Genomic DNA, 27,408 nt, shown 5'->3' with positions numbered 1-27,408 from the left:
AAAGAGAGACACCGCGTCGCCTCCCCAGTTATGCATTCTGTACCGCCGCCGCACACACACCAGAGTGCTGGTGCGGTTACTCCTGCGAGACCTCAATGATGTCGCCGCTAACGAGGTGATAGTGACCAAGCGTGTGGCGGTCCTGCAACTTCGCCACCACGCCGTTGCTTTGCTTCACTGTGAGGGTGCATCGAGAGAGTGGAATGAGCGTCCTGCGTTGTACCGCAGCGCGCACCTTCAACACCTTCTCCTTCACTGGCAGTCGCTCTTGCCAGTCCTTCTTGCTGAGCAATCGATCCTTCACGTGGAAGCGCACTTGGATAAATTCCTCTGTCTCATAGACCCACACTTCTTGCGCGGCACTGCCAACGAAGGTCGAGGAGGGGGGCAGAGGCGAGCTGCTACGCAGCGCTGACGGGAGACCAAGCGTTGTGCTCCCGACCAGCGTCGCGGGATCGAGGGGCTTCTGGGCTCCAGCGGAGACGCCGGCACCCTCTGCACCACCGCTGACAACTCGCCACTCCTGCCGCGAGGGCTTGATGCCGGTGCTATCCTCCACCATCGCCATAACATCACTAATGCGGTCTGCCGCGTGGGCAGTGACGCTGAATGCCTTCTGAGGCGCTTGCGCAACTCGCACCACAAACGTTCGCCAAACATTCGGTGACGAAGGGTCGGCGAGTGCGGTCGCGAGGGCTGCGGCAGAGCCTTGCGTGGAGGTTGCCGCTACCGCTGCCCCGGGGACCCCAGTTAAACCCCAGGGGGGCGGAGGAAAACTAGCCACGTCCAGCAAGGCTGCCCCCGATCCTGACGGGTGGAGAAGGGCAGCATGCTGTCGCTGCAAGCTTGATCCTGATTCGTCCACGGTCAGTGGAACACCCAGTGTCGCCCACAAGGCGTAGTTGTGTAACACGTACTTCGCAAAGTCATGGTAGCAGACGGTGCGGGCGTCGGCGAACAGGTCGGTGACTAATCGCTTCCTCTCTCCAGCCGGCATCTCGACTGTCTTCTCCAACAGGCAGTGGTCCACCATGTACTGCACCTCCTCAGCTGCGACAGCGTCTTCGACGTCACGGCGCAGAGCCAGAAAGCAGAAGCGCGCCGCCTCCTGCACGGACAGCTGCGCTGTGTGAAAGGCGCAGCCCACCATCAGCTCTCGTAGGTCTTCGGCCGTCACCTCTGACAGGACTTTACTGCTGAACGCCGCCGCCACCCGCGCCACCCCGCCGTCGAGCGACGTGCGACCCATCAGGACATCAAAGATGTGCCGCAAATGCTCAGCAGTAGGCTGTGCGTCCAGGATGCACTGCCGCTTGCACTGGCGCTGCGCAGCCTCCGAGACATGCTGCTGAGACTCCCAAGCAATCGGTTGATAGGCACCAGGCGGCACCTGTGGCGGCTGTGACTTTCCCCAGAGCTGCGCCAAGTGCTGATACTCTTCTTGATGAATCGGGTCATTCACACGTGTGCAGCTCGCATCTGGGCAGCGCGGCGCATCGGCGGAGAGCGGCTTGCTGGACACCCGCATCGTCACGAGTAGCAAGCCTAGGTCAACACCGCTGGCTGTGCGAACAGGCGCGACCCACCGAACGTCACGGTTGCGAGCGGCAGCGGAGGTCAGCGGGGGGAGCGGCAGCGGCACTGCGACGTCATGGGACTTGGCGGGATCGGCGATGCTCTGAACACAGCAGTGCACGACGGCACGATGCAGTTCCGCCCCGGCTGACCCGCTCTGCAGCGCCAAGCACAGCGGCTTCTGTGGATCGGAGAGGACAAAGCGCTCCTGCCCTCCGAACTCGACGGACGTGGTGTATTGGGCTCCACGTACGTAGGTGGCGGCACGCGCCAGCCATGTCGCCCGCAGCGTCAACCCAACTGGAAATGAGGAAGCACAACGAAGCGGCGAGGAGGGTGCAGGTGGAGGCTCAGTCCCCATCAGCGCCCCACCATGTGGTACCACTGCAACCTCCCAGCTGATGGTCACGAACCCGAAGTCGTCGAGGTGCTTGGCTTCCAGCAGCGCGTTGTCTTGCAGAAAAAGAGGGTCTGCGGCGTCCTGAGCGTTGCGTGGCGACAACATCACGCGCACCGGGTTCGTGGCGGGAACGCAGCTGGAACAGTGTGGACTGAAAGGCGCGTACGCCTCACCGTAAAAGGCCGTGCCGTCAGCGGACTCGATCGTGATGACGACATAGTCCACGACGCTCTCGCTGCTGCCGTTTCGACTGCCATCCTCCCGTTTCTTACTCCCTTGGGCAGTAAAGTCAGCTCTGTCCCCTATTCCCTTGCCAGGAGTCGAGAGCGACGTCAGTGTGGTCGTCTCCGCCACGGTAAAGTGGAACGTCTCGTTGAAGTTGGGGTGCGCGGTGAAGAGATGCGGCTTGGACTTGGCCATCTCCTTCGAGTTCAGTACAACGCGAATCCCCCCCTCCGCTGCTGCTGCGGCGGTGGCGCCGTGGTGGTGGTGGTGATGAGAGTTTGCGTTTGCTGCAGAGGAGGGCGGCAGCGCGCGCCGCGTCTTGACGGTGACGACGTGGACACGCGCAACGGGATCGCTGAGCAGCACGCCGGCTGTGGAGAGAAACGCCTGGTGTAAGGTGAGGCGAATGTTGCTGTCGAAGCGCACTGGCAGCGGGGCGAGGGTGTAGGCGGTCATGGCGTCCCGCAAAGCAGAGGGAAAGAGGGGGTGAGGGGTGGTGGTGGTGGTGGGTGGGTGGGGGCTAAACTCACAGAACAAACGTAACTCAAAGGAGAGTACTCAGGAAAGTCTATCGATGAGCTGTTGTCCTCTTCGCCACCTCTCTTCCTCTTTGCTGTGCCTTCTTGATGGTTATGCACAGATATATAAATATGAGTATGTGTGCCCCGGTGTCTCTCTCTGTGTGTATGTGTATGTGTGTGTGTGTTTCCACGCGTAGCCTCTAAACGCCACCCTCCCATCCATATATGCACGCAGAAATAACCGACACCACAACAGCACCGTTCTATGCTCTCTAATGCCTTTGAAACCTTCTCAGGCTTCCCCCGCCTGACGTGAATGCTCTGCTACCGCTTCGGTAATGCCAGTGCACGCCTTGTTGGGGCTCGGTGTAGTGAATGGGCGAAGGTTGCTCGGGGGCGTATGTATGTGTGTGCGCTAAGCGGAGGGGCTGCCCGCTGCTCCTTGAAGAAGTGGGGCGGAGCAGCATCGAATGCACAAGGGAACACCCACACGAAAAAAAGGTGGGGAGACCACAGAGTAGTGCAGAAAGAGGAGGGAGGGAGAGGGTGTCACACTCATCAAGGGAGCGCGGGGCAGAGGCGCGAGAGAGGACCCATGCCCGCGAAGGGAATCATTCAACATTGAAACGAAGGAGGCAAGCGAAATGGTCGGTCCGCCCTGCCAAGGCTCTCGATGCATCCCCCCCGTGAATGCCTTACCACTTTCCTGGACGCGCGGGACGCCCAGTGTTCTCGCAGCCGAGTGCTGGGGACGCGGAAGGGGAGTGTGAGAGAGGGAGAGGGGTAGGGGGCGTGCGCAGGTCTTCCATTTAATGTGTTTGCTTTATTTGAGCGACTTACACGTCTGCCGTAGGGCGCCGTCCTTCAAAAGATAAAGAGGCTTGACAACAGCAACTGCAACAAAAAAACCCCCTCGACCGCACAGCGCGCACGCATAGGGAAGGCAACAGGAATGAGTGCGGGCCGGACAAGTGGCGCCACTCCCCCCTTCCTGCAGAGCATACATCACAATCGAAACTGTCCCACCAAAGCAGCAATACCACCAACACCTGCGCACCAACGCGCGCGCACACAAGCGAGCATATCCGCACCGAACACAAGCGCTCCTCATGCACCCGCTCTATCAGAAAGATGGGTAAGATAAGTGGGTGCGTACCCCCCGCGCCACCAAAGACTTAGAGACACTTAGACGCACACATAAGCGCTGAGTACGGACGAGAGTAAGAGGATGCCAAATCGGCATAGAGAGCGACAAATAGCCCACTAACAAGGAGGAGAGGAGAGGGATAAAAAATAAAAAAAGCATTGCTCCATACCCCCTCCCCCTTCGCCCCGACCTACGCACACAAAAAACACAGACATACCGGAGAACGAAAATCTGGAGCTCCAACATGAACAACATCGAGTACAAGATGAGGGTCCTGACCAAAGTCAGAGAGAGAGAAGTTTGCAGTCCCACCATACGATACGTTTCACATAACAGCGATAGCAACAGCACAGAAAGACTCGGAAAGATATCAGAAGCAACACCAACGCAGACCGCAGTGATGTGTGGAAGCTCACCATCACTTACACAGTGGCGGTGGTGATGGAGGGGGAGGGGAGGAGGAGCTGAACAATACGTGGGCACAAAAAGCATCTCGATGCGCTACGCGACGACATCCCCAAAGGTGAAGGAAAGGGACAGATGTATCTCACGGGCGTGTAGAAGCGGACGGGGGGCGCAGCGAATCAAGCAAATAACACACACACACACACGCAGACGAGGCCATGGGGATGGGGGGTGGGCACAGGGCGCAACACTATCAGGGACATACACCAGGCGATTGTCAAGGTTACCCCAGCTGCGCACTCATAACACATACATGCGAGCCCTGGTGCCGTGGGATGCAGAAAGGCAGAGAGGAAAAAGAAGAGGTACATTGCTCGTGGCATGGCGTGCTGTACTCCGTAACCCGTGCGAGCGTGCAACTGGCTTAGTGCACTGCCCCCATCGCTACTTACGGCACACCCACCAGGGTGAATGCGCCCCATGTGTTGGAGGACATTCCCAACGCCCGTGCCTCCGCCATAGTCGTGCGGAGCGCCACTGCGTACGGATTTTGCAGAGACCACCGCATCACCTTCTTGAGGTTGGCGAGGTAAAGTGCGATGAAGGCGTGGTGCTCGTCGTTTGGGGCTAAGCCGTGCAGAATGTTGAGTCGGAGCACTCGGCGCACGCCAAGCGCCATGCACATCTTCGCTGCCGCACCGACATCGCTGACAGTTGGGTATTGGCTACGGCTGGCAGTAAGGACGAGTAAGTCAATGTGAGAGCAGAGCGGAGGAAGGCGGTGCGGCGGCGGCACTGCTGTCACAGCGGTGCCACCGATGCTGGAGGCGCCGCCTGGATTGGCGACGCGGGCGGCCGGCTGCAGATGAGGCCGTACCTGCGTTAGATTCAGTGTCAGATCCTGGATCGTCACGACACCATCTGCGACTCGAATCACCCCTTGGTCGATTGGGGCAAGGAACATCAGGGCCTGCGTGCGCACATCCGTGAAGGCATGGATGAGTTCCTTGCGCGTACACCCACGGTGCACCCGCCAGGTGCTCAGCAAATCGTCAAAGGTGGCATCCTTTTCGGTCTGCTGCGGGGCGCAGCTCGGCGTAGTTGGCATGGGATCACCTGGCGCAGGATAGCTGCGCACACTTACGTCACCTAAAGCCGCAGAAGCAGCAAGGTTATGGCCAGTAAGCAAGGAGTCTGCGAGGGAGTGCGCTGACGAGAGAAGGGGTGCAGTAGGGTGTTGCGCAAGCGCCTTGCCGGCGGCGGAGTCCACCGTGGCTGTCAGCCCACTCGCGGTCGAATTCGCGGCCATGCCACCGCAGGTCTTCGACTGCTGCTGCCGCCGCCCATTAGGGGACGACGGCGCACACGGCACGAAGATCGGCATCGTGAGCGGAGTGGATAGAACCGTTGCACCTGCGCCTCCGTTACTGTCGTAGGGCAGGAAGATGTACTTGTTGGCGGCCGGGTCCAGCGCCCCGCTCGTGTTGTGAGAGCGCTGCAGGTGCCTTGTCATGCCATAGTGCACAAAGTGGGTCAGAGATGGCGCCACAATCAGCGTGAACTGCTCGCCCAGTGGTGAGTCCTCGTCGCCGTAGTTGGGCGATGGCAAGAAGCCGGCAAAAGGCAACTGCATGAGGGATATATCCGGCACTATTATGAGTGTCTCGGCGTCTTGGTAGGTCACGTGCTCGCGGCGCATGCGATCTGCGATGGGCTGCCAGGCATCCGCGTAGAGGTTGCGGAGGCACGTTGATGTCTCCTCGTCCAAGACAATCCGCAGCGCCTCAACCGTCGTGTTGCTGAGGGGCGCACTTAAAGTCGAGCTTCCCGTCGTGACCCGCGCCATAGCCGTGCCAAAGGGGTGCGCTGACGGCAATCCGGCCCCAGCTGTCTCCGAGGCAATGCTGTGCACCGCCGCCATTGAAATCTCAGTCGAAGTCGACGCCAGAAGTGTGCTCATCGCGTCTTTGCTGTGGTACTTCTGGAGAGATATCTGCGTCCGCAACTTAATGAAGCCGGCAGTGTGAGGAGGACGGACCACGACATCACACTGTGCCCCGTACTCGGTGGTGTACTCGGCAAAGTAGAAGACGAAGAGGGACTTCGGATGGGCGAGCAAGGCGAAGTCGACCGCCTCGGCTGGGCTGTACGGAATGACAATGTGGCGCACGCTGCGAGGCACGAGAAGCAGCTGCGCTGCCGTCTCGATGGTTTCGATCGCGCCTCGAAAGTATGTCGTGCGCAATGTCGAGGGCTTGCGCTCTTGAGCACCATCGCCGTCTATGCCGCCAGCGATTACGGGTGCCCCGGCCTTGAAGGCTGCTCTGCGTGGGGAGCTGCTAATCAGAGGAGAGCTCGTCGAGCTAGGCCCAGAAAAATTTGTATGCTCGGAGGCGGCGCAGTTTGCATTGACCGGCAGCTCCAAGACATCAGTGCCCGACGCGGCGGCTGCCGGGCGGCTGCAGATAGAGACATTGGCAAGGCTTGTTGGGGGCGGCACGTAAGTGCTGGATACGGACTTGCCAGCCGGCGCACCGCTGCCGGTCACTGCTGCAGTGCTCACTGTGGGCTTGACTGACGTGGTGGTGACGGTTGGCCTTGGTGCAGACTTCTTGAGATTGGTCAAGTCAGCGGCCTCCTCGGCCTCGATACTCATCGTCAGCTTAGGACCTTGAGGGTGCTCTGCAGCGTCCTCCACATGCACGGGGTGGAGCACCTCCTCCACCTCCGCCCTCCTTCGTGCCTCATCTTCCGCGTCCTCGATCGCCTCGTTGTCACCGCCGTCCGACTGCCCTGCGCTGCTGCTGCCTTCGCTGTGATCATTACTGCCGCCCAGGGCACCTTCTGGGTGGATGAGGGGCCCGCGCATTGAGGCCGTCATCGTGGAGGCGAGCGAGGGCGGCTGAGTCGCCATGCTTGAATCCTTTGGTGCCAGCGATGCAGAGATGAAGGAGGCCACCATGGACGGTGCGTCGTCGTCATCGCCGTCGGCCACTGCTGTTGCTGCTGCATCCTCGGCCCTGTCTTCCTCCGGCGCGGGCGCGCCATCTTCACGCTGCCCCTCCTTCTCCGACACGCCGCGCTCCTTCGGTGCGAGGGTATCGGCCAACGACAGCCCGGAGGCCCGCCCACCAAAGATGCTCTGATTTGATAGAAAACCCTCTCCACCAAAGTCGTCGTCGTCGTCGTGGCAGCCCAACTTGCAGTCTTCTCCAAGTATGGATGCTGCGCGGCGCAGCTCCTCCTCTTTGGCAAGCAGTACCCCAAGGTCGCCGCTCATGTTGCACAGGCCACTATCTATGAAGTTGAAGTCACCACCGCTCGCCTCCGAGTCGCTAGTGAGGCCACCGCCGCCGGTGTACGTCAGCGTTGGGTCGATCTGCACTATGGTGTCGTCAAGGTACGCGTAGTGCACTAGCCACCGCGCACTGTCGAGCGCAATGTGGCGGCACTCGTCATCAAGCGTCTCGGCGAGGGCTAAGGCATTCAGCGTGGCTTCGTGGTGGCAGCGCGCCAGCATGTTGTGGTTTTCTGAGGCATACGCGGCCGAGAGCGCCGAGTTGGCCTTACCAAGCTCCACCCAGTTGCCCAGGTTGCGCGCCTTGGTGGCCCAGCTTTGCATGACTTTGATTGCTTCCGCCGACTTGTTCAGCCCCATTCGCGCCTTTGCACGCATGCTCAGCAGTGCGCCGCTCCACTCCGCCGACTTCTCCTGCACCTTTTCACGACTGTCGAGGGCGGCGATGCAAGCGTCAAAGTGCCCCAGCTGCAGGTTCGCGTTCGCCAGCGCCTCGAGGGCGAAGCGGCTGTCTCTGGCGGCGTCTTCGCCCTCCTCGCCGGTGGCGAGCTTCTCCAGTTCCTCCGCTGTCTTCACGACTTCGATGTACATGCCAGCGGCTTCCTGCCCTGCCACGATGTTGCGCATCGTCTCCCGACTCACCTCCTTGTCTTCGTACTCTTTCGCCAGCTCGCTCACCTTTGCCCACGCGTCGCGCGCCTTGTCGCTCAAGTTTGCGGCAGTGTACAGTCGAGCAAGGCTCAGCATGGAGTTGTAGGCCAGCAGCTTGTCGTGGCACTCGTTGGCGTACTCCATGACAAGCGTGTGGTAGTGGATCGCCGTGGTTGGCTTTTCGAGGGCGCGGTAGACGTTCGCCAGTTTGCTGAGCACAACGCTCTCGCACGCCCGCGAGTCCATGCGCTCCTCGTCAGCTACCACCGCCCGAAGGTCCTTTGCCGCTGTGGACGCCGTCAGCTCGCGGTTGACCAGGTTGTCGGCAATGAGCACATCTTCCTCATCCCACAGGAAGAACTCCTCGTCCAGTGGGACGACTGGGCCCCAGCCTTGTAAGGAAGTGGCGGTGTCACCAACGATGCTGTTACCGAGAGCCTCGAACGTGTCGTGGGGAGCGGACAGCGACGCACCGTCGTCCGCGCCAATCGGACCCGTCGAGGACTGTGCTGACGAAAAGCGAGCTCGTGGGGTGGCCTGACTGACACGGCGGCGCGAATGCGCTGCAGCGCTAGCTGCCTCGACCTCGCTCATCGTGATGACGAGGGCATGCGAGTAGACCTTCAGCGCCTCCTCCCAGTTCTTGATGAGGGAATGTGCGTCACCACTGACGATGAAAATGCCGCGAAGCGCTTTACGGATGTGCGACTTGGCCTCGCGAAGCGCAAAGAGCGCTGTCATGCACTCGCTCGAGCTCTCTGTGTGTACACGGATCGGTGGCAGATGTGGCAAGTGTGAGGCTGTGGCGCTGGGACTGTTGCTGCAGTGCGCCGACGGGATCGCTGCGGAGCTGGAGGCATTGGCGTTTGCGCTGTGTATGAAAGGGGGCAAATCCGTCCCGCTGCGGTCGGCAGCAACACCACTGAGATGAATCGAGCTGCTCCGAGGAGCTGGATCATCGTCGTCCGCCTCAGCACCACTTCCCGCCGCCACCGTACGCCGTGGCCGCAGCGGGGCTTCATCTGGGGAGTTCCAGCCTGGGCTCTGGCGGCCTTCATCGAGCGGCGACGGCGATCCAGTAGAGGAGTGGCTGGTTGGCACCTGCAGAGTCGGCACATCGATTGTGCGGGCCGTGCACCTGCCAACTGTCGTGGTGGCAGTGGAGGCGGAGGCAATGGTTTCCGCCACAGGGCCGTAGCACAGTCGCCCGTCGCTGTGCTCATCCTCGACATCTTCGCTGTTCTGTCTGTGCCCAGACGGACCACGAGGAGAGGCAGCACCGATGCGCCGCAGCGCCTCAATTTTCTGCGCCGTGCGAGGCGAGTTGAGCGAGTTGGCGACTGTTTTGTCCTTGGTGCTGATGTCCTCTAGTGCGCGGCGGAGCTCGGTGCGGATTGTGCAGATCCAAGCGTCGATCTCCTGGAGTAGCTGATCAACCAGCGTGACAGCGCGGAGGGCGCGGTCGCCGTCGAACTCGGCTAGGCACCGCGCGTACAGCATGAAGACGGCGATCTTCACCGAGCTCACATACGTGCGTAGGACCACGTCTTCTGTCGTGTACGGGTCCTCCGTCGGGTGCAGAATCTCCCCCCACATGGGCGGCCGTACCAGCGTTGAGTTCGGCTTGCTCTCAATAAGTGGCTCCAGCAGCAGGGCGGCCTTGCGTGGTTGGTTCAGCAACAGGAGGCCTTTGCAAATAACGATAAGGCTGCACGGCACTGCTGTCAGCAACCGCTTCGGCGTTCCGCCCTTCCTTTGCCACCGCTGCAGTGACCGCTGCGAGCTGTAGGCGTAGCTGACGGCGTTGCTCAGTTCCTCGCGGCGCTCTCGCACATTAACTTCGTGCTCGGCTTGGGTGACGTACGACAGTGCCAGCATGCGCTCGCTCTCCGCCACGCGCCATATCAGCTCCAGGTCGTCCTCAATGGCGTCTGTGACGCCAGGGATGTGCTCCTCGGCCGTGGTGAGGCTGCCGGAGCCAGCAGCGCGCAGGTGCAGGTTACGGTGAAACTGCTGCTGCGATGGCGCCGGCGGCATTTTCGCAGCGAGCCCCGTCGCGGCAACAGACACCGCATTCTCGATGTTCGTCATAGCTGGCCCTAACGAAGGCGCGGCGGCGCCGACGGATGAGCTTGTGCTGAAGACACCACTTTCACTGCTTGCGCTGGCGCTCGCCGCCGCTGCTGCTGCTGCATCGGCTACCTGCAGAGACTTCCTCGCAATATTTACAGCGCAGCGAAATAGCTCCACCGACTGTCTGTACTCCTTCAACTTCATTAGCTGCGCGCCACGCTCCATGTAGGCAGTAAACAATTCCGTCTCTCGCGCGCGGCGACGCAGCATTTGTATGACCTGCGCACATTTCATGAAGTACTTCTCCGCCTTTGCCAAGTCGTTGAAGGCGGCGTGGGCCAGCCAGCCTTCCTTCAGCAGATACACGTAGGATCGAAGTAGCTTTGACCGACAGTCGCCGAAGCGGAGGATGTAGTCGCCCCGAGGCCGAGGTGCCAGCACCTGCAACATTTGCTCGCACAGGGCGGCCTGCGGCAGTACAAACTGCACGGTTTCGATGACGGCGCCGTAGACGCGGCACGCGGCTTGGGCGCGCACGAGGAACACCATGGATTGGAGGTACCGCATCGCAGAGAAGATGGTTTGGTTGTGGCTCGTCCACTCCTTCTTCTCAAACTTAAAGTGCTTCTGCGCGTTTGTCAGCGCTTCCACCGACTTGCCCGAGGCCAGCCGTGCGTTGATGAGAGACACGATGGCGCGCTGACGCGCGCGGAACTCACCAAAGGCGTTTGCGACGAGGCGCTCCTCCAGCGCATCCCGCTCCGCCTCCTCTAAGCGCGGTGGTTTTGCGGTCAAGCACTGCTCGCCTCGCTTGTGCAGGGCTGCCGACCATGACATGTTCACGATTCGCTCCAGCACCAAGGACTCCAGTGCGCTCGCTTCCGTGGCGTGTCTGCCGAGGTTGCCCTCGCCTGCCTCTTGGTGACCCTCTCCGGCACACTTCTGCATTGTGGTTCTAAAGTCTGAATGCGGCGGCTCCGGCGGCGGGGTCATGGGCTCTGACGGGACCATCGGAAAGGCACATGGTGACGACGCCGCCGACCGATCTGCGTGCCCCACGGTAAGCGGTGTGGAGCTGCTGATGGTCCCGCCTAATACCGGCACCTGCGCCTCCACATCGGAGGCTCCGCCGCGGCTGATGAGGAGTGAGGTGGCGAGTGGGGTGCTGTGGGCGGAGATGGCAGCAGCGCTCGCATTCGATGAAAGAAGCTGGGTAGTCGTCGATTGGGCCGCCAGAGCTCCGCCGTGGCGAGTTACGGTGGGATTGCCAACGCCACCAACGTTACTCGCGGTGGGCGGGCACCCTGCAGGCGGCAACACCCTTGCAGATGTGTCTTCCACGCTAAACTTCGTCGGTGTCAGACCTGTCCCAGCACTGGGAATAGAGGGGCCGGCTGTGCTCATCTGAGGCAGGATGGTGAGGCTCTGCGATTGTGAGCCGCCTCTGCTGCTTGGGGTGGTTGCTGTCGTGGTAGCTGCAGCCGTAGTAAGCTCAACGAGCGGGTGAGACTCGGTAGGACTTGCCGCGGCAGCAGATACGACTGTGTGCGTCGTGGAGGTGGCGCAGGTCGTGCCGCGACGCAAATTTCGCCGCGTCGCGGCGGATTCGCTATACTGTTCCATCCTCCCGCGCATGCTGCGAAAGAGAAGCGTAAACCGGCGCTCCCGCTTCTTCTCTGACCACGCATCAGAGCCGAAGAAGAAGACAGTGGCAAGGCGACAGAGAGTCTTCGAGTCTGTGATACGCTCCTGCTGAAGCGGCGAGAGCATCAGCGGCGATGCTGCGCTGCTACTGCTCTGTCTCAACAGCTCCTCGCCTACTGTCCTTTGGTGGGACGGTGCGGCGGAATCCGGGGCCGTGGCGGGCGGCCCCGCCACGGCAGCGCCTGCCGCGTTGATGGAGAGGCGCTGCACGTCCGCCTCAATGGCGCCCTCCAGGTAGGATGCCCAGGTGTTTGCCACGGCTTTGCGGTATGTCATTTCCAGCCGCGCGACGAGGTCGTCCATTACCAGCGTATGATCTTCCAGCATCGCCCGAATGGTGTTGGGCGTTAATGAAGTCGCCGTCGCAGTGGGGGGGGCACCTTTCTTTGCGGCCGGGAGGAAAGACGAGGCCCCTGGGGCAGCCGCCGTCGGAGTGGCACTTGTGGAGACGCTCGCGGGTGGCGCTGCGGTCGCTGTGCCACTACCGCTACTGGCCGACGGAGTGCCACTATTCGTTGACGTGTTGGATGCAGTTGCCGGGGCCGATCCAGAGAAGGCTGTTGCAGTGGCGGTGGGACTGCCTGCCGGCACCGTTGCTGCGGTCACTGCGCGCGAAGGTGGCGAGACACCAAGAAGCGAGTCCACGTCAGCTCGGCGCAGCTTGTCTGCATGACGGTGAATGTTAATGAGCAGCCGACGAGGCTTTGGGGTCTGCAGCATGCACAGCACCATCTCCCGCCCATCATCGCGCAAGAAACTCGCGCAGAGGATGCACTCCGCAATCGTGACGAAGTGCTGCTCGCCGATCCATTCCGCCAGCTCCCGCACCACTGCCACCCAGTCGATGTACGGAATGGCATCCACGTCGTCCATCGCGCTAACATAATTCGTGTGCTTGCTTTGTTCGCCGTCCGCCGATGCTGATGCTGCGGCTCCCGCACCGGTTTCCGCCGCGCCACTGGAGGGGGTAGCATCATTGATCGCTGCTGGATGGGGCGGGGCAGGAGGGGCCAGCGGTGGACGACCGGTGGTGTTGGTGCTACTGACCCCCTCCACTTCCACGCTTGTCGTCAGCGAAGGCGCGTCCGTGCCAACGCGCCAGCTCACCGTCCCGGTGGTGGTTGACTTGGGCGATGGTGCGAGGCTACCGCGGCTCTGCCGCTGATCCAGCATGTGCAAGTGATGTCGCAAGATGGCCTTGACGATAGCCCAGCTGGCAAGGGAGCAGACGATGGTGAGAAGCTCTTCCAACACCTTCTTGTCCTCCTTCGTTGCGGCGGCGTCCATAGGCGGCTCGGGCGAAACGATGCCGCTATTCACCAGCGCTAGCTTGACCTTGTGAAAAGGTGAGGCGTGGGAGCCAACTCGGGCAGCGCTGGTGGCGACTACTGGTGTGCTGACTCCCTCGCCCGCAGCTGCCGTTCCTGCGCCGGTAACAGGGTCCGCAAATCGATGAGGAGGGGGCGAGTTCAGCTGCGCCGCGTCTCCGTGCGGTGGGTGACGATGAGGGCCACGGGTCGGCGTGAGCGGCGGCTGACTTCGACGTGAGCCATTCGCCGTCGCATCTGGACCGCTGGAGGGGGCTACTGGCATGACTGGGGCCGGGAAGACTTGCGAGAGGTGCTCCCACCGGAACTCTGGGCTGGCGTTGTTAGCACCTGCGCTCGCAGGAGCGAGACGCCCAAATGCGCGGGAACGTACATCGTGGAGGAGAGCTCGGTCGATGCGCACCAGTACGTTGATAATATCCATTAGAAGCCGCCGCCACTCGTAATGGCCAAATTCAGTTGGGTGCGGGGGCTCTTGCGCTAGTACAGCTGACGGATTAGCCATGGTCAGTGGGGAAGCCGAGCTGCAGGAGTCCTGCCGCGACACAACGAGATCTGACTCCGTCCTCACACCCTCGAGCAGCCTGCCGGTGCTCTTGTCTGCCGCGGTCTCCAGTGTGACACTGGGGCGCTCCTGCGGCTGCGGCGCATCTGCGCCAGCCTTGCTGTTCCGCGCGCGCTCTTCGTCGGACACACCAGACGCGCTACTGCCCCACGTGCGTGGGCCCTCTGGCACTTCCTGCAAGCACACATCCAGCGCATCAATCATCTCGGCTCGCATCTTCTGAAGCTTACGCACTTGCTCCCATGCCACTGCCGCCACTCCTTTATCCGTCCTCCCCTTTACTGTAGCACAAGTGCCGGCGCTCTCTGTTTGCGCGGCGCGCACGTCAGCGCCGTCGGTGGCGGCAATAGATGTGAGCGAGGCGCTCTTCTGCCGCTGCACCGCTGTTGGAGAGGTGCACTCACCAGCAGCGCTGCTGGCATCACTGCCACCGCGCTGTAGCACGGCTGATAAGCGCTCGGGCTCGTCCAGCGCCTCCTGCTGCAGCTGCTCGCTGCGCTCCTGTACGACGCGCCGAATATGCAGCAAGACGTCTTGCGTGCTGGTATTCGGTGGAAGCCCCCTGAGAATATGCGAGGAGGTGAACATTACGTTGTCACCAAAGGCAGAGGGCATTCCTAATGTGGGGGACTCACTCGAGTTCGACTCGAAAGCAGCATCCATGTGGTGCGGTGCGACCGCCGCACCTGCGTGGCCGGTGAAGATGGTGCGACTGCTTCCTTGTAGACGGTGGTGAGCAACATCGCCTACGTCACTGGTACTCGTTGGATTCGCTGCACCAGCATGACTTCCATCAGCGCCTCCTCGTTGGCGACCCTCTTTGCTGTGATCGTCGCGTGTGCCACCCACCTTCTTGAGGAACCCAGCGATGCTCTTGAAGCTCAGCATCGCGAGGTGGCGGTGATATAACAAAAGAGTTGAGCTCCGCTCTTCTTTACCTTTTTTTCTCCTCCGTCGTGTTTGCTTCTCGGAGCGCGCACGAGAGAGGGAGAGAGAGAGGCAGGGAAAGAAAGGGAAGGAGGTGAGACGACACCCACCCAAAGCACAACTCAGCAACACCAACACCGCCTCCCAAACCCCTCTCAATGGGGCCGTTCGCGGAGGTGGTCGAATTCGGTATCGGAGGCGATGAAGAAGAGGACGTGCAAAGATAGACTTGGAAGAAAGGAAAAAAGAGAGGGAGAGGCAGGTGGGGCAAAAAAAAGGGAAAGCGATGAGCCTCACAGAGGTCCGCGACTAATGTGAGAGGAATAAGTGGGGACTGTCCAAATGTAAAAAGAGAAGAAGCAGAGAGGGAGAGCACAGAGCAAAGCTGTACCCCCTTGCGGAGTGCTCGGTGTTAAAGAAGGGAAGCAGGAGGTGGGCGCGCGAGTAGAGGGGGCCGGGCGGCCTCGTAGCAGGCGTGATAGGAGGGGGAGGACAGCTGGAAGACGACGAGGAGAACGGGAGAGACAGATTCACCCCTTTACAGGCAAGCTAAAAGGAAAAGAAGAAGGAGAGATGAGAGCTATTCTTTTTTCTTTTCTTTCTCTGTTCTCCTGTGCTTGTGTGGTGTGCCCGCACTCGCCAAATTCGCTCGCGCTTTTCTTTCACGGATGCGCCGCCGTTTCCCTTTATAAGGTGGTGGGGAGCAGTGCGTGGAGGTGAGATGAAGGTGAAGGGCGAGAGAAGCACCGCCCACGCACCTCGCCACAATTTCGAAACAGCCGGGGTAAAAATAGAAACACAACTGGGGGAAAAACGAGTCAGAGCAGCAGAGGGAGGAGGGGGAGAGGTGCGTGTGTGTGTGTTGGGGGGGAAGAAGGGAGGTGTCGCGGAACGCGCGAGAAAAGAAGAATCTGAGAAAGGTAACGCGAACGACAATACGAACACAGTCATACACGAAAAAAGGGGAAGGGGGGGATTACCACCGAAAGGAGATGCAGGTCGAACAGCGCGTCACTTGACAAGAGCGCAGCAGTATATATATATATATTTATGCTTGTGTGTAGGAGGAAAGAGTCTACTACGAGGCACTATCAAGGCGGGGCAACATGAGCAAAAGAGCCCACCACAGTAACGAGCCGACGAACACACACACACCGACAGACAGACAGACAGACACCGACACACAAAGACACGAAGAGACCGAAAAACAGCCGAAACAAAAAAGGAGGTAAAGATGGAAAATGGACTGACCTGTATGTGTGTGCGCCTACCCCAGGAGAGCTCCCCCCTACGGTGGAAAGGAGCAGGGGTGCTGTGCGAGTGTGAAGATCAACCTCGAAGAAGGACGAGCCAAGGCGGATTGGTATCTGCCGTGTGCGTGTGTGTACGAGAGGTGAACAGGGAAACGACAGAAGAAAAGTGCAGAGGCAACGAATGAGACCAGTCAAAGCAGCCGGAGCTGTGCTTGTGTGCCTCCTGTGAGGCTGGAAGGGGAGAGGGAGAGGGGGGAACGCCGTACCAAAGAAAATGGAAGAGACCGTCGACAGTGAGGAATCAATGCGATGAAAAGAGGGGGGGATGCGCTCAGTGCACAAGCACACACCAGAGAAAAAAGTGTGGAGAGAGTGAGAGCAAGAGCGAGTGTGTGTGTGTATGTCTGTGTGCGTGTGTGCGTGGGAGAGCGACCAAAGACGAGAAAATTTGACGTTACAGCGGCAAGAAGGAGTGACACGGGAAACGAACGGCCCCCACACCCCAAAAAAAGAACAGAGAGCGTGCGGGGGTGGGGAAGCGACAGAGAGGAAGAGCTAAAACAAAGCCGAAACGCTACTCAACGACCGAAGGAAAGGAGAGAGGGGCCACACAACCAGCGAGGTGCAGAGGCGTGCGTTCGGCTGCGTACCTCGTTTTTTTTCGTTCTTTGGCTGGAATGCTGGACCATACACACACGCATGCACACTCGCATAAAAAGCAAAGCACGACACACAGTCGAAACAGCCCAAGACGGAGGCGAAGCGCTAATGGCACCGTTTCTTTTGCCCTTTGTGTATTTGAGCTCACTGCCGCTTTCGGAGAAGCAGTGAGAAAACACTCTTTCCTCTCTGGCCCTATTCCCACTGCTGAGTGTGCTGTGCTCGAGAAGTTAGGCAGAGGGAGAGGATGGAGGGGGGCTGGCGGGGAGGGGGTGACGATGCCGCGGGCGCTGTGCAGCGCTTCTGCGCAAGACGGATATACGATAAAGCAGTGAATACACAGATCGCCACAGGCACCCACAAATACACACACAGAGAGGGAGAGACTCGCCCTTTCTTAGAGGTGAGGGGAGGGCTTGAATGGATGGACGAGGAAAACGTCGATTGAAGCTTGAGGGAGGGAGGGAGGCCAGGGGCCGGCCACAATTGCCAACGTGCCGATTCCCCCGGTGGTCGTGGGGAAATGTAACGGAAATCAACACACTCACACTTACGAGCACGTGGACAAGTGGTACTCAGAGGCGCATCCACGTCAATAGCAGCTACCGTCAGGTGATCAGGCAGGTGGACACAGCAAGTAGCAAGAAAAAAAATGAACAGAAAAAACAAAACCAAACAGGACTGCGCACGCGTGTGAGGTGGGGTGGGACAAAATTCTCTACGTATCGAAGCACACACACACACACATACAACACAAAAACACCCCTGCTGACCTTTTTTTTTCGTATTGCATGTAGGCGTATTCGTTTCGCCAGAGTGGGGCGGCGATATTAGGTGAGCGTATGAATGTATGGGGAGAGGGAGTTGCGTGCGTGTACGGGCACGAAAAGCGTGTGCAGTACAATGTGGACCATTAGGCAACGAGAGAGAGGAAAAGGTGACGGCATGCATGTGTGTGTGCCGGAGGTGAGGAAGTGAGCGAGAGAACGTGGGCCACATAGGAGGGGCTGCATATATGCCAGTGCTGTCGAATTGCACGCCTGCCTCACGGAGGCGCAACAAAAAGAGGTGTCAGTCAGCTAACGGCAAACAAACACCCACACACGCACACGCACGTCTGCACACACACACACAGAGGGAGAGAGAAGAGACTCTCTATGGAACTTCTGGTGTCCGAACGCATTGAATTTCGAGAGGAAGCAGTCCAAACATCAACACCGTGTCTCGCCATCTGTTGCCCCTCTGTTTGCGCGGATCGGTATCCTCTCTCCGGGCGCACAATGTGGACGATATAGCACACAGACACGTCTTCTTTTTTCTTTTCATCTCTCCCCTTGGGCCCCCTCGCATGGTGTATAAGGGTGGGGCATGTAGGGAAGGGGGAGGCGGGGTGAGGGACAAGTGCGGCTGCCGGTGATTGGGGTGGGGAGCGCACTACTCTCTTTGCCTTTCCGCTTTTGTGCGTGGACCCCTCCCCCTCCCCACGCGCCGGTGTCAAAGACGATATGGTCGCCACTCGTCTCTCTATTCCGCTGCTGCGGCTGCTTCTTGCGTGTGACGCTAACGTTTTACTTCTCTGTTTGCAGATCAGATACACACATACACACACACACACACGCACACGCACACTTAGACGCATTGGATCTACGAAGAGGATAATGCCCCCCTCGCTCCTTTCCGTGCACGCGTTCTCTCGTTCTCTGCTGTGCAAACGCAAAAAAGAAAAAGACTTTCACACTTGACAGAGAAACGTCGCTCACACAGAAGGACACCATCGTCGCCATTACGAGAGAGGATCGACCCCCACGGGGCGGGGGGGAATCCGTTTTCGCGCACAGCAGCAGCACCCTACGCCGCACTTCACACAAGGGCGTGCTCGTCCTTGTTGCGTTGGCCAAGACCACCGTGGAAGACGAGAAAATAGTTGGCAGAGAACTGGTGTCGCGCACGCGGACGCGAGCATCGAGCTCTGGCCTTTCCTAGTTCATGCGCGCACAAACAAGTGGGCAGTTAGCCCATAGCACTCTGCAAAGCAAGGCGAAAAGAAGAAAGCGGCACACACGCGGGTTAGGTGTCTGAGCGAAGCACACTTTTGCTGCACATCCCTCCACCGTATGCCTCACACACCCTCACCTCCTACTCGTGCCTAATGAGTGTCTTCTATCTACTCCCGCTTTACACTTTCTCGGTCGGTATTTCAGGCACGCTCTTGTCACACCGCCTACAGCTCCTGCTCATCCGCCTCTTGAAAGAGCCTGTGGAGGTAGAAGGTGGTGCTGTCGAGCACGGGCCGCTCCCACTCAGGCGGTAACGAGCCTTGCGCGTGCGAAACCGAGACTGTGTAGGAAAGGGCCAGTGCAGCCGCTGGTGAGCCGCCGGCTTCGCAACGAATGCCTAAACTGTCCGCTCCTTCATCGCTTTCTTCCGGCCTCTGCCCAGACGTCGGTGCTCTGCCAGGCGCAGCGGGAGGGGCGTTGGAAAGCTCCCGCATGATGCTGACGGTGCCGTAGCTCAGGGGAGCAGTATGGCACGGCTGACGTACGTCCGACGATCACGCCCAAGTCGCTTGCATACATGTCGCCGTCGCAGCAGAACGCACCATAAACATTTTCCTCAGCGAGATCGGGGCCGAATCTCGGCCTGCGATGGAGCCACCCTCGCGCGAGAATGACACTCAGCTCCGGAAGGGGAGCCCCACAAGGCAGTTAGTGGTGGCTGCTGTATCGGCGGCCGCAACCATCGCTATGGCTGACACCCATGCACGAGATGCTGGCACTCCGGTTTTGGAGATAGACGAGACGCCTTCGAGTACTGGCGCACCACCACCACCAGCGGTCGTGCGAGAGGAACAACGACAGGCGAATGATGCAGCTAAGCGGAGGAATTCACATACGGGACCTCGAGTGGCGGGCAAGCGCCGTGTGGTGGCTGCTGCTGGCGCACGCAGAGAAGCGTGTGCTAACAACCCTGCCTTTCCGGCGATGCACGAATGAGGAGGGAGGGGAGAAAGGGTTAGCTGAGGTGAAGGGCAGCAATGGGTTCGGTGATGCAAGACATGCGAATCTGCGAGTGCGCGGTTAGCTGTTTCTTGAAGTTGTGGGCATGAGCGCGATACAGTGGTACATATGGAGACGGCCGGTAGCGCGGCTGAACCACGGATGCCTCTGCAGGGAAGCTCTTGCTGGCGCCAACTGCGGAATGCATCTCGTGATGTAGGCAAAGATACCTTTTGGAAGAGGGACGTAGAGGAAGATATGCCCTTCTGATGCCCCCCGCCCGTGGGAGACTTCTTCGCCTCCTGCTAGAAGGGAAGTAAGAGGTATGTGTGTGTGTGTGTGGGGGCGGCGGCTGGGGGTCCGTGCACAGGATACCATAGAAGCAGGGATTCGCACTCGTTTGAGGAGCGAGGATACCCAAGGCGAAGGCGAAGGGGGGGGCATGGGCGACAGACAGCTACTATGAGAGGAGCTACGTTTGTTTACGCGTGGCTGGCCTTTTGTGTGAAGGCGCTCGTCCTTTCCTGCGAGGCAGGCAAAGCGTCCCCAACGAAGACGTGTTCCCCCCTTCCCCTCACACAAACATTCACTCAGCTTTCCCTGCGCCGGAAGACCCCATGCATATCTGAAGGGCTCGTAGTTTCACTTCCAGTAAGCTACAGGCGAGGCTAGGGGGACCAGCGAGAAGAACGAGACGACTGGGGCTTGCCATATCTTCAACGCCGATGGCTTCCGGCTTCGAGCGCGCTGTCATTGAATGCGCATCTGCCCCAGTGTAGCTTTTCCCCCTCTTCCCCCCTCCCGACATCTCCACATGCACGAGGGGAGGAGAGAGAGATGCTTTCATGCAACAAGAAAAAAGACGTGTACGGGGCACGGAAGGGGGAGTGCGCGTCTGCTACAACGACAGCAGCTTGGTGGGATGGAGAGAAAAAAAAAGAGCACGCACTCATGAACATGGACAGAGAAGGGTGAATAGGGCAGAGCGTCTGGACGCTTCACACGCCCTCAGTACATAACAGCAGTCCCTACAGCATCGCAATATACCGTGAAGATAAAATCGGCAAGAAAAAGACAGTGGAAAGACAAAACAAGAGAACAAGAGAGAAGAGCGCGAGGGCGGGATGCCTGGGGAGAACGGTGACATGCTCCCTTGTTATTGTGTTCGATCAAAATACCGTTCGAGCGGACAAAAAGTGAGATAAAGCGAATGGGGGCGACAGCGCGAAATCGAACCACCGCCACCACACACAAAAAAGGTGACAGCGAAATGAGTGAGAAGGGGAGGCAGTGAAGTGGCCCGGCCACAAAGAAGACAATAGCCCGACGAGCGACCACGTTGTACGTCCTGTGCTACCTCTCTTGAAAATCGCCTGTGCCTATGAGTAGGTGTGCTTGTATGCCTGTGCGCCGATGCCCATGAATGTGGGCACGGAGGTTGGGCGATGCCGCACCTGAGAGAGAGAGGGAAGGAGGTGCCAAAGACGACTGCAGAGATAAGTTGAGAGGAAAAATTAGGACAGCGATGACGACGCTAGCGGGCTGACGAATATACCAAAAGAAAAAAAAGAGACGCCACAAGATGAAGCAGCAAAAAAAAGGACTATGAGGCTGATACAGATGCACAGCACCCAGAGGAAATAAGGGAGAGAAGGGGTGCGGGCAGGGGGGAAGGAAAGGGAGGCGGAGGAGACGATGAGAAGAGAAAGAGAGGAGGCACGTGTGTCTTTGTGTGTGTGAGGCTTACCACTTCTCCCCCATATATATATACATATATGTACTTTTTTTTTCATAAGCACAGCTACCTATACTTTGCTATCCGTGCAATTCCTTCTTCCTCTCTGACACCCTCCCCTCTCCGTTCTTCAGTGAACGCGGCCATGCTGTCAGCCGAGGTTGCCGCCCTCTCGCATCCCATTATAAAGGAATACGCCAGAGGTTTTCACGAAAGAGTCGTGCACACAGAAACAGTCACAGAAAAGGGCAGATTTTGATGCGGTGCTGCTGCAGATCAGAGAAGGGAGACAGCAAAGTTCAAACCTACAGGAACAGAAACGCACTACGCGGCTCATATTTCACAGTGGGTCGCAGCAACGAAGATTGCAAGGCGGAGGACAACGTACCGACCTGCGGTCATAGCTGCTTTTCTACATGCGTGCTTCTTCCTTCACGCCTTCGCCCTCTCCCCCTCCCTAATGTTCCCCCCGTCTCACCTGCGCGGGTGCGTGTGTACCCTTCCCGAGAACACACCATATAGGCGCATTTCCCGTCCCCTTCTCTGCCGTTGGAAGGGTCTCATGCTGAGGCGAGTGCAACAAAGACGGGGAGGGGTGGGGGAGATAAAATTAACACCGAAGCAGCGAAAGAGGAATGAAGGCTGAAACGCCTCAGCGCCAGAAATAAGACAAAGAGAAAAGCCCTACGCGGGTGAGCGTGCGCTCGGCCGTCTGGTGCATATATATGATGAGAGAGGGGTGGGGGGAAGGCGAGGGGGGGCGACGTGCAATGGTGGGAAGAAGAAAAGGGAAAAGGAGGCCTGCAGCCCATGACTCTGAACGCAGGAGCAGGAAGACGACGATAATGGAACACGCGCCAGAGGCATTGTGAAGAGACACACTACATGCTGTTTGTTTTCAGTTTTTGCCACCCAACACATCCGCCTCACCACCCGGCAATTTTCCTGCGTGTCACCATTTTTCTCCACGTAGTGCTGCTGTAGCCGCTCGCCCCCTTCCCCCCTCCACAGAAACACACACACATAAACACATAGAGCGGGAGTTGCACAGACATTCATGCTGGAACAGGGATAGCATCTTTGCCAGTGCGCTCTTCATGGCCGTCGAGGCGCATTCGCACAGCGTCTTTTTTTTGTTGCAAAATTTCTCTTTCTGCACTGTAGGGCTTCAATCATCACCTCTGTGTGCGCATGTCTTCGCGTGTTTCTCATGAGTAAGCAGGAGACCTCTGCCCATACCCTCGGCGAGCCGTCAACGATGCGAAGGACTCAAGAGCAGCCCTTCCGTCAGACGCGCCGCATATCAGAAGCAAGACAAAAAGGCACACGACTGCACATCGCATCAGCTGTGACATGTGCGATAAAGTGAGACGCTCGATCCTTGGTTTCACAGCTGCCGAGGCTTAGCGTATGCCAGAGGCGACCCATTGACGGCTTCCTCTTCCTTCCGTCAGCGCACATGTGAAACGGCTCCTCCCCCCACCCCTCGTATCTCCAGTCGTTTGCTTTCGGTTTCCTTCCTTCTTACGTTGCCGAGTCGCTCTCACGCTCAGGACGACGTCGGCTGTGGAGGAGGCGGGTTAGTGGTGTTCTTCTCCCGCAGCTTCATGGCGTGCTCGTACCCGAATGGCGAGATGCGCTCACTGCGGCGACAGTAGGAAACCTGCAGCGGCTTCTCCCGTCCCATATTGTACCGATCGTGCATAGACATGATGGCGAAGTCCGCCTCGTCTGTCACACGGAAGGTGACGAAGCCGCTGCCGGTGCTCTTTCCGTCCGCATCGCGCAGAACGTTGGTGTGAATGACATGACCATAGAAGGAAAAGATTTGGCGGAGGTCATGCTCTGTGGCGTCAAAGTTCAGCTGGCCAACGAACAGGCGAGCCGTGCCACTGCCCAGCTTCTCGCCGTTGTTGTTGTTGCCGTTGTTGACTGTCATTGCGCGTATACGAGTCACAAAATATAAACAAGCGCACAATAAAAAGAGGTGGAGGAAATAGATTGAGGAAAGAGGAGAGAAGCGGCACTGCTCAATATAAATCGTAAGACGAGCCGAGACTTTGCTGGAGGAGGCAGAGATTCGAAGATAGGGACCCCAAAGAGGTAAAACCGCGCGACGACAGGGAAACACCCACACCCGCGCACACAGACTTATACGCAGGCAAGAGTTCACAGAAAGATGACGAAAAAAAAGGGTGGCGAGGCTCAGTGTGCTTTTGCAGAGGAGATCGCAAACGATGAAGAGGGGCCGAGGGAGGGGGCGGGGCGCCTCGGATGTGTACGGCGGTTGATGACGAGGTGCAGACGCCGGGCGCACGTGCGTGATCGTTTGGCAGTTCTCCCCCTCGCTGTATTGCGTCCAGCTGCGTGCGGGCTGAAAGGCACTAAAGAGAAGTGGACAGTTGCACTTGGAAAAAGTGGTCGAAAAGCAGCGTCCTGGATGCGGCCACGATCAGGGAAGAAGCGGGCTAAGCGACCTTGGCGTGAGGTGGACGCGAGGAGAATAGAGTGCGCGCGCGTGCACACAGCACGTCTTACGGGCCCGGAACCACGAAGAGAGCCACGGAAAATCAACGAAGAAGAAAGAGATCCAATCCGCGGAGACAGCAGCAGCAAAGCGCGAACGGAGAGAGAGAGGGAGGGAGGTGAAAACAAAGCTGAAAGTTGGAGCCTCAGAAGTAGCACAAGATGATGTGGATCTCCGCCACTCAAACAAGGAAAAAGAGGGCCAGAAGAGAAAAGTCAGACAGGAAAAGAACGGCGAGAGAGAGAGCGGGGAGGAGGAAGCAGTGTGACAGAGCTAAAAGATGAAGTAATCGAAGCAAGCGAGCAGCAAGCGACTCTCTCTGACTCAACGTGGACACACTGAACAACAGGCAGCTGATGTGCGCAGTGCCACGAGCGCTCGTGACACCGATACCGCACCCACGCGGACTTACACAGGGAAGCAAGCCGAATTACGTTACACACACACACAGACGAAATACAAAATGCAGAGGTACAGCACTTCCCTCTTGTGCGCTTGCCTCCGCTGAGGGCGTTGAAGATGGGCTGTGGGACACAGTACCGCACGCGCGCGCAACGACTAACACAGGGGAGAAGGGAAGCTGCTGTCGCAGGGTATGGAGTAGCGTACACGTGGTCAGGCGAGCTTCCCAAGGACGAAAATACTGCAGCTCGCAATCTGTGGGACAACAGAGCTGCTTTTCGGTTTACGATCTCTCACACATGCACACAAAACTCAAGAAAGAAAAGGGTGAACAGTAACGTGGCAAAAGCGGTTGAAAAAAAAGCAGCGACAAAAAAGAGCGTCTGATGACCGACGAGAAGAGGCGGTACAAGAGACACACAAACACACACGCACAACACCCGAACCCGCCCCCGCGCAAAAAAGACACCGAATACGCCAATTCGTGAAAAGCTCCCGACCAGAGATGTACCCACAAGAGCGATGGATGAGAAGTCTCGAAGTAAGTGAGTCTGAAAAGGAGCGATGCACACAAGAATGGGGCGCAAGTCGCAACAGAACGCACTTACACGCACACACACACAGGGAGGAGAGAGGGGAGAGCGCCGTGGGATCGAGCTTCTCGCGCGGGGCCAGAGAGGGCGGCTCGCGAAAATGGGAAAGGGTAGGAGGGCGGAGCTGTTTGTCCAGTGGTAGGGGATCTCAATCAAGCAGCATGCCCAGAGAGGGAGAGCGTCGGCACAACCGCGGGTATTGCAGTGAGCGAGGCCAAGGCGATGCGCAGATTGCCGACGTCGGCGAACGGGAAGACAGAAGGAGGGCAGCAGGGAGGCGGGAGAGTAAAGTGTGTGTGTGAGACAGAGCGTGCGCTCAGCGAAGAGGCGACCAGTGGCAGCCCCGCGGCGCGTACGAGCCGTACGCTCTCCCAACGCTTACGCACTTGCCTTGCTTCTGTTTTCAGCAAGAGCGGATACTGTGCAACCAGGGCGACGAAGCACGAGCACCGTCGCATCGAGCGGCAAAAAGACGCGGACGGCCTTCTGCTTGCCGAGAATACAGTGGACAGCCAAATGCATTCCACCGGCGGGTAGCCGGGCTCGTGGCATAGCCCACATAGTGCCTGGCCCTAAACGGGGCTACGCAGCAAAAGTGCCACACCCCTCCACCATGACCATTCCCGCTGCATGTTTTCGGTTACCCATAATCTCCCGTTTGCCGTGTCGGCGTGCGCAGAACAGAAAAGAACGGAGACACAGCGAGACGCTTACAGCCACGCGCACCAAAACAGGCGCGTCTGCGATCTCCATCGATCCGCCGGCCTCACCAGACAGACTCTCGACACATCCCCGCAAATATGCGTGCGCGCACACATACCTGGGGGGTGCCTTTGCACAGGCACACGCATTCACACATATATATTTCGTGGCCGGGGGGGGGGAGAAGAAGAAAAACGGAGAGAAGGAAGAGAAAACTCAGAGAAAGAGAGGAGGAGCGAGCGCGTCGCGTGCGGCGGCCCCCTGCGTTGCGCTGCGCAAGCTATCCTCAACGACGACGTGTGAATGTGTGGGTGGCGAAACGGAAGCAATATCGATCACATGCGAAGCAGGCAAACACACGAAGCGGATCACTGCGTGCGCGTGCCGCCTCTCTCCACAGCTGTGTGTGCGTGTGCGGAAAACAAGGAGGGGAAGGGGGTGACGAAAAGCGCACAGAGAGCTGACCCGCACCATCTTGGGGAGAGGTGCCTTCCTCAAACCGTTTGATATCGGAATGACGGCACAAAAATGCGCGAGAGCGAGAGGCGCTTTCGGCGTAGAAGCGATGAGCGTGCATATTTCCTGTGGAAGCGTGCCGCAACGAGAGCTGCAACGAGACGTGACGAGACGTTCACGTACTCAAATACACACATATACACACAGAAATCGATCGAACAAGCGAAGAAAAGAATGCGGAAGAAATCGACTCGGCTAACGAACGTATCGGAACGAAAATATGAGGGAGAGGGAAAGGGAGGGGGAGGGGGAGACGCAGAAGACGCTGCCGAGGAAGTCGGAGCGTACTCGCACGCCCGCACACACTGAGGAGCGGAGCCGGAAGCAATGGAGTCTGCTCCCTTTCACTCCTGCCGCAGCGTGAGCGCGTGCGCGCCTTGCCAAAGCGTACGCTCATCGCATCGGTCGCCTCTTTCCGTTGAGCGTCTGCTTTACGTCATGAAGATAAACGAATAGGCGAGACCTCTCCATCTTCGATGTGCGCCATCCGCACTGAGAGGCGGCCACAGGTGGGGGATGTGCCGGGCGCTGGAAGAGATGCACAGAGCGGCGAGGGATGAAGGGAGAGAAAACCGCGCAGACCACAGGGGGACGGCAGGCTTGTGTGCCACCAGACGGGGCTCAATGAAGAGGAAAAGTACAACCGAGGGAGCGAGCGCAAACATAAAATGAGTGAGACGGTGAGGGTGTGTGAGAGACAAAAGGAGAGATGGTCGGAGAAAGCACCGACGTGTTGGCGTCGGTGTGGGGGCTCTGCCTGCGACAGCCCGTCACGTGCTGGGACAAAAACGAACAGAAAAGAAAGCACACGCGTACACGTACCAAAACAAAAGGGCACCTGAATAGCTGCTTCGACGCCTTATACGTGCCATAGTGCTGCCGTGGAAGAAAAAGAAAAGGCGATTCCAGTTGTCCAGCGCGCTCTCTCGATGCCTTTCGCTGTGGCTGTTGCCCACCCAAGACACTTTAGCAAAGCATTCGCCGCACCTTTTCGCGTCCGCTTCCACTGCTCCTGGGCACCAGCAGGAATCGACGCGGGTTCAAGCATTGGGGGCGGACACGCAGAGACGCAGCAGAAATGAGAGGTACGCGACAAGTGTTGCGGGCGTTCTTTCCAAGTGCGCGGCAAAGAGACGGGGGCAGCACAGGGAGCGGTACGATCCGACCGGGGCCCTCGCCACACTCTTTGCCCCTGCCCCACTTCC

At 58.7% G+C, this 27,408-nt stretch overlaps 3 protein-coding genes across 3 annotated transcripts; all 3 read right to left on the bottom strand.

Annotated features, from left to right (window-relative positions):
- Positions 1-76: 76 nt before the first annotated feature.
- On the bottom strand, positions 77-2,656 carry LSCM1_02651 (uncharacterized protein; the record flags this gene model as incomplete). Its single annotated transcript, XM_067320229.1, has 1 exon — positions 77-2,656. The coding sequence occupies one exon, from the start codon at positions 2,654-2,656 to the stop codon at positions 77-79; it is 2,580 nt and encodes an 859-aa protein (XP_067175604.1).
- Positions 2,657-4,721: 2,065 nt separating this feature from the next.
- Positions 4,722-14,780, bottom strand: LSCM1_02650 (uncharacterized protein; the record flags this gene model as incomplete). Its single annotated transcript, XM_067320228.1, has 1 exon — positions 4,722-14,780. The coding sequence occupies one exon, from the start codon at positions 14,778-14,780 to the stop codon at positions 4,722-4,724; it is 10,059 nt and encodes a 3,352-aa protein (XP_067175603.1).
- An 8,232-nt stretch (positions 14,781-23,012) lies between these two features.
- On the bottom strand, positions 23,013-23,402 carry LSCM1_02648 (uncharacterized protein; the record flags this gene model as incomplete). The annotated part of the gene is made up of 1 exon (XM_067320227.1): positions 23,013-23,402. One exon carries the CDS (start codon positions 23,400-23,402, stop codon positions 23,013-23,015), a length of 390 nt encoding a protein of 129 aa, XP_067175602.1.
- Between the last annotated feature and the right edge of the window lie 4,006 nt (positions 23,403-27,408).

The sequence above is a fragment of the Leishmania martiniquensis genome, chromosome 33 (assembly GCF_017916325.1).
Source record: "Leishmania martiniquensis isolate LSCM1 chromosome 33, whole genome shotgun sequence".
Classification (NCBI taxonomy): domain Eukaryota; phylum Euglenozoa; class Kinetoplastea; order Trypanosomatida; family Trypanosomatidae; genus Leishmania; species Leishmania martiniquensis.
This window is presented reverse-complemented; position numbering and strand designations above follow the sequence as displayed.